This window comes from Colletotrichum phormii (assembly GCF_030913505.1).
Source record: "Colletotrichum phormii strain CBS 102054 chromosome Unknown BDP81scaffold_18, whole genome shotgun sequence".
In the NCBI taxonomy this organism is placed as follows: domain Eukaryota; kingdom Fungi; phylum Ascomycota; class Sordariomycetes; order Glomerellales; family Glomerellaceae; genus Colletotrichum; species Colletotrichum phormii.
The window spans coordinates 283,449-290,045 of NW_026851460.1; the positions used below are offsets into that span (position 1 = coordinate 283,449).

The following is a 6,597-nucleotide window of genomic DNA, read 5'->3' on the forward strand; positions in this document are numbered from 1 at the left end:
AATAACATCATTTTCTTGTCATTTATTAGGTTAACAAGAAGCTCAATCCAGCTTCTTCTTGCTCACACAACACAAACTACCAAAATGACCGCCAAGATCTTTCTCACGGGAGCTACCGGCTACATCGGTGGCGACGCCCTCCACCAGCTGTACCAGAAGCACCCCGATTTCGAATATGCGCTTCTCATCCGAACTCAAGAAAAGGCAGACAAGGTGCTCGAAAAGTTTCCGAAGGCCAGGATTGTCATCGGAGGACTCGATGATTCCGAGACCCTGGAACGCGAGGCAGCATGGGCTGATGTTGTTGTTCGTAAGTTGTGATCTAGGTACTTCCCAGATCCTAGTCTGTCACCCCACTAACACCTACTCCCCTTACCCAGACACGGCCGACTCGTCAGACCACGCAGGGGCAGCCAAGGCCATTGCAAAGGGTCTCGTATCGGGCCACTCGCCAGCTCGGCCAGGATTCTGGCTGCACACGGGCGGCACCGGCATCCTGACCTACTTTGACTCGGAAGTCAAGAAGACGTTTGGCAAGCACGACGACAAGGTCTTCAACGACTACGAAGGTGTTGACGAGCTCGTCAACTTGCCAGCCGCCGCCTTCCACCGCAATATTGACGAGATCGTTCTTGAGACCGGCAATAAGCACCCTGACTCCGTCAAGACTGCGATTGTCTGCCCGCCCACGATCTATGGCCAAGGACGAGGACCGGTGTCGGGCCGAGGTCGCCAGGTGTACGAGTTGGCCGCCTTTGTGTTGAAAGAGGGATATAGTCCCCGCATCGGAATGGGACTTGCTCGGTGGAATAATGTCCATGTTCACGATCTCAGCGTAGTGTTTGAGTTGCTGGTTGAGGCAGCGCTGGACCCATCTCGGAAGGATGACAAGGAGATCTGGGGCGGCAAGGGGTACTTCCTCACTGAGAACGGGGAGCATGTTTGGGGTGATTTGTCAACGCTGGTCGGGAAGGCCGCCCATGAGCAGGGCTTCATCAAGCAAGAGCCCGAGGTACGAGAGTTGTCTTATGACGAGGCCGTCAAGTCGTCTGCTGGATTTGAGGCAGCTAGTTGGGGTTTGAACTCTCGAGCTTCTGCCTTGCGCGCGAAGAAGGTACTCGGATGGAAGCCACAGGAGAAGAGTCTGGAAGATGAGGTGCCCGCCATTGTTAAGTCTGAGGCAGCTAGACTAAAGCTCTAAAGTCCAATCGAGGTAATGACTTTCTCAATATTACTGGGTCGGTATTCCAACTTGAAGTTTAGCACCATTATTCCTGTCAATACTGGTATCTAAAGCGCTGGCATGTTTAGAAACTTGGTTGGGTCCTTTCCAATGGACAAGTCATGGTATATTAAGGCGGAGAACAAATCTTCTAGAAGCCATCATTTTCAAAAGCTAGAATCAGAACTTGGTTTCGCACTCAAATACTCCAATAGTAACGCACCTCAAACGCCGATGTAGAGAGTGGAGGGCAGAGATAACACTCGATGGCGTGCTCAAAGTCTGCCGATGGCGGAGATGGTCGGCAATCAACATGCAAATGAACCGACGCAGGATGCGATCTCGACATTGCTCCTCACTTGCGCGTCATCTCCAACTTACATAACCAACTCGTCTGAAGTCAAGTGCCGAATATTCACAAAAGATGTATATCAGGACCCCTCAACTCTCAGACTGATCAGTCATTTCCTGTGGAAAAGAATAAGACACTTTGGCTTCACCACCTTTCACACGGCAAATTGACATTATTACTACCAACATTCTTCCCTTCAACCATGTCTCCAACCTCAGTCCGCGAGGGTGGTCCAGACCTCAAAGGCCCCCTCGACTTCAAAGACAGCCCTCTAAGCAAAGTCTCGCGACAACCTCTCCTCCTAGGCCTCTTCCTGAACCTCCAAGACATCAACTTCTCCACGCACCCAACGACAAACACATGGACCTTTGACTACAATATCGCTCTCGTCAAGCGCGCCGAGCAACTCGGCTTCGAACTGGCCTTTAGCCGCACCCAATGGCTCCCCAAAGGCGGCTACGACGGCGAGGCCTCACTGGACGCCTTTGTCGCCCTCGGCGCCATGGCAGCTGTGACTGAGTCAATTTTGCTCATCTCTACTATGCACGTCCTCTACGGACCACTTCACCCCTTGCATATTGCAAAGTACGGCGCCACGCTAGACCACATCGCCAAGGGTCGTTGGGGCATCAACGTGGTGACGGGTCATCGGGCCGTCGAGCACGAGATGTTTGGAAAGCAGCGCATCGAACACGATCAGAGGTACACAATGGCCGGCGAGCTCTTTGACGTAGTCAACAGTCTTTGGAACGAAACGGAGGATATTTCCTACGAGGGCAAAGTGTCGCCATGGCGTGGGTCACGCCCAAACCGCACTTTGGCCGCCCGATCCTCGTCAACGCGACGGGCTCGCCTGCGGGCATCGAATTCGCCGCGCGGTACTCTGACCTCATCTTCATCACCTCGCCGGGGACGGCGCACATTGATAGCGCGCTTGAGACGCTGCCGGCTCACATTGCCAACATCAGAGCCGCTATCGAGGCGCAGGGCCGCAGCGGGGTTAAGATCATCAACCCGATCATCGTCTCTCGGGATGCGCCCGAGGAGGCGTGGGCGTATGCGGAGAGCATCGCCGAGGGTACCAAGAAGGTCCAGACCGATGTCAAGAAGTTTGGGACGGCGAACAGCGCGTATGATAGTGATGCCCATGCCTGGCGGGGCAGGAAGGATGCCAGAGAGAACAAGGGTCTGAATCTGGGAGGCAACATTGAGATTATCGGGTCGCCGGAGCAGGTCGTTGAACAGCTGGATGCGTTGCACAAGGTTGGGATCGATGGTGTCCAAATCAACTTTTACGATTTCGCACCGGACTTAGAGTACTTTGGTGAGAAGATATTGCCGTTACTCAAGGAAGCTGGGCTACGGGTAGACTGAGTCTCAGCGGATGTCAGTGCATGCCATTCCGGAATCAACTTCATCATTGACGTATGCGATGATATGCTCCTAGAAACCGTCTCGTGAATGCAAAACTCCAAGGTCGCCATCATTGGAACGCGAACTAGACCACCCAAACGCCGTACAGTATGTTCTACAAGTCTAAACAGACATCCGTCGACCCCCTCAAGAACTGGTCGACTTTCGACATTTTGGCGGCGGACTCAGCGGCGTCGGACACTCCAAGTCCACATCCTCCTCATTAACACCAAAATAGTACACATCATCATCCGAATCCCGTTCCGTCATCGCTATGCTCATCTGCCTCCTCACACTCAAATCTCTACGCAGCGCCACCCCAAGACTGTTGTCACTCCGCAGACTGCTCCTCACGCTCGCCCGTCGCGGGATTCCTCGCTCGCGGTTCACCCCGTCGACGCGCTCACTCTCGACGACGATGATGCCGTGCTCGCTCTCCCTTCGGATCCCATTCACCTCCACCACAGGCATCGCTGCTGCCGTCGCCGCCATCATAGGCATTGCGGGTGGCATCGGCTCAATGTCGTCGAGTCCGTTGATGCTCGAGTGGTCGCTCTGTTTCCGCGAACGTAGCCAGAAAAAGGTCGGGCCGGGCTTCCTCATGCCAGTTTCTGAGGCGCAGCTTATGGATGAAGATATCCTCTCGTTGTTGAGTCCGATTCCTCCCGGTCGAACGCGTTGCGGGCCCTCGCCGAAACTCATGTCTTCTCTGCAAACGCCTCCTCCGCCAAAAATGGTAGCGTCGTCATAGTCGCCGCTGAGATCTTGTCGTCGTCGTCCTACGACCGGTCGGAGGGTCGGGATGCAGCAGCAAATGACCGCGCACGATAGTTCCACGACGGACCAGAGGATCATGGAAATTCCGTCGTACGTCATGTCGACCATGTCAAAAGACCCCGGAAGATATGCGGTCCGAATTACGGATACAGCACATGTTCTGGCGGGAACCAATTCACATTAACACCAAATGTCTCATGAGGGAATGAACGAATGCAGAGTTCAACTCACAATAACCCCAAAGCAAAGCCGATGGCGAGAGCAAGCTTCTGCCCTCGCCGAAGTCTCAGCCTTCCGAGTAGCGGTAACGGCAGAACAAAGATGAAGATGTTCGTGAGCAAATGTATCGCCGCATTGGCAAGCCACCATCCCAATACACTAACGGACGAATCCGCCACATCGCGTTTGAGTATGATGCTGTATGTGACGCCCGCCGAGATCATCAGGGATACGCCAAATAACACGAGGAACGCAATGCCTCCGTTACACAGCATTTCGACCATTGGAAGGGGAAAGCTTCGCCGGTATTGGAGAAGGAAGGCGATCTTGATGGTGACGAAGGCAATGTTGTAGATCATGATGATGAACATGGCGAGCTATTTCGCCATCTAGAATCAGTATCCGAGGATATATAGAATCTTATGTTTCGTGAAGGCTTACCTTTTGAGCTTTCTCGATTGTCTGCGGTTGCGTCATCCACACATGCTTTCCGAGTCCGAATCTCGTACCTGTGTCCCTCTCAACCACATTAGCCCACAAACTCCCCCTTCATAATTGTCCTTCCCAGCCGAACATCATTTCTTCACAATTTTCTCCTGGAAAGTCACCTCAGAAACGTACCCATACATAGCATGACCCCATGAAAGGCCACCGTAGCAAACGAAAGCGTAACCATCGTGTCATCGGCACCCCATTGCTTGATAACCCGCGCCCTCACGTAGATCCGCAGCCCAACAAACACAGTCGTGACGATGAGCACCGCAATGATGACGCCGAGCATCATATTGGCAAGGCTCTCGTGCGGGAGCGCCTGCATCTGCGTCAAGCCGAACCCTTCCCCGGTGGTCTCGTTGGAAGACACATTCATGTCTTCCTTTTCTAGCCCGGGCCAAATCAACATTGAGTAAATTCGATGCCCTGGTGTTTCTCCTTATTCCGAGACGCGCATCGGATGTCTGGGTTCCGTCCTTTTGGGCGACGGGCGTCCCAGTCGTTTTCGGTTCGGGGTTTGCTTCTCGCGGAGTGAAGTTCGGTGTCAAGCCCCTCAAGCTGCTACGCAGAATGAGAAGCTAAGGACCTTGGAGCCCTGGTATTCACCCCTTTTCGGAAGGAGGTGTAATTGAAATATCATGCAGTCCAAAAAAACAAGGGAGGCCAGGACAAGAAACTAGGAAGAAAGGGAAGAGAGGAGCAGAACCAAGAGAGTGATCCAGCATCGGGGTTCAGGAAGTGGGAGGCTTTTACCACATATACGGACGAAAGACGCCACGGGCTTAGAGCGCTTAAACGAGCCTCAACCCATTTTCCGGCACGCGTTCGGTAAGAAGAACAGGGAATGTCTCAGAGGCCGCGTCCCCGGCTGCGCGATGGCCGCTCCGGATCCGGCGAACCGATCCACGCTTGGGTTGCGCCCCTCGCGGCTGGATCTTCTTCCCCCATCTAGGTTCGGTAGGACACCCAGTCAACGTTCGCTTCTGTTCCAAATTCATATTTTCCTTCATGTTCATCGCAGACGACTTTCGCCTCTCCTGAAACATGAGTCCTTCTCCCATGGCCGCATTCGTACCGCTGAATTCGGAATGGTAGCCGATAGCCTATGGGCATTCTCATCGAAACGTCTTGGACTTCTTTCAGCATTACGAGATGCTATGTTTCCCAGCGGTATGTCTCACTCGGTATGCGGCGCCGTGCAGAAATACCTACCGGCCAACGAGAGGACTCATGCATTAACCAGCTATCAATTTGACGTGCGACAAACAAGGAATCACTCCATGCCTTCCAATACAGAGCTTATCCATTGAAATCAACATTGAATCATACACAATGAGTCGTCCAGTCTACTGCTACTTGGATCTCCTTGCAAACGCACATACGTAGCGAGGCGCGACATTCTCCCACCTCAAGTGGAGAAAGTGACCCTTGGGCGCGATCGATAGGATCCCGAAAATCTGGACCAAGGAGTCGGAATCGACCAGATCGACCTGTCACGCCTGTCACGCCTGTCAGATTTAAGCCTTACCTTAGCAGCTTGGGTAGGTATGATGTAAAGATCTCGGTTATACCGGCGGGTCCGTCCCAAGGCACTGATTCTCGTGGCGTTTTTCCGTGGCGTTCCCCGCCATTTGTGCCAAAATCCATACTCCGGCGGCGGCTCCAGACTAATCAACGCGGAGCCGGGGCGCTGCTTGGCGGGCGCCGAGCTTGGGTAGATGGGACGATGTGATCCCGGTTTGCCGCGGGCAAGTCTAATATCCTTGAGGGAGGGCGCTTCTCGGTGGGAAATTGAGACCGGGTATGGACATGTCCCCGGGCCCGGCTGTATCCCGCGCCCGCACGGCTGTCCGACGGGGCGGGTGCCGGGGCGGGTGCCGGGGCGGAATGCTTACATTGAACTTGTCGCGTGCCTAATCATATCCCAGGATCCCCCCGGGCGAGTCAGCAGAAAATCAGAATCGTGTATTGCCTCGACTTGATAAAGTGCCTAGTACGCAGCTGCCTGAGTACCTACTAGGTAAGGTAAGGTGGGTATCAAAATGATGTACCCCCAAAACATGCAGACCATGACACCCTATCAACTGGACACTCTAAGTAAGTAAGTACTTTAGCTTGATGT

At 53.6% G+C, this 6,597-nt stretch overlaps 3 protein-coding genes across 3 annotated transcripts; 2 read left to right on the top strand and 1 right to left on the bottom strand.

Moving 5' to 3' along the window:
- Window positions 1–84: 84 nt before the first annotated feature.
- BDP81DRAFT_397187 (uncharacterized protein) lies at window positions 85–1,201 on the top strand (the record flags this gene model as incomplete). The annotated part of the gene is made up of 2 exons (XM_060588280.1): window positions 85–310; window positions 381–1,201. The coding sequence occupies 2 exons, from the start codon at window positions 85–87 to the stop codon at window positions 1,199–1,201; spliced, it is 1,047 nt and encodes a 348-aa protein (XP_060441893.1).
- A 575-nt stretch (window positions 1,202–1,776) lies between these two features.
- Window positions 1,777–2,948, top strand: BDP81DRAFT_463495 (monooxygenase; the record flags this gene model as incomplete). Its single annotated transcript, XM_060594032.1, has 2 exons — window positions 1,777–2,314; window positions 2,350–2,948. The coding sequence occupies 2 exons, from the start codon at window positions 1,777–1,779 to the stop codon at window positions 2,946–2,948; spliced, it is 1,137 nt and encodes a 378-aa protein (XP_060441894.1).
- A 186-nt stretch (window positions 2,949–3,134) lies between these two features.
- Window positions 3,135–4,800, bottom strand: BDP81DRAFT_463496 (uncharacterized protein; the record flags this gene model as incomplete). Its single annotated transcript, XM_060594033.1, has 4 exons — window positions 3,135–3,924; window positions 3,996–4,360; window positions 4,425–4,492; window positions 4,605–4,800. The coding sequence occupies 4 exons, from the start codon at window positions 4,798–4,800 to the stop codon at window positions 3,135–3,137; spliced, it is 1,419 nt and encodes a 472-aa protein (XP_060441895.1).
- Window positions 4,801–6,597: the final 1,797 nt, after the last annotated feature.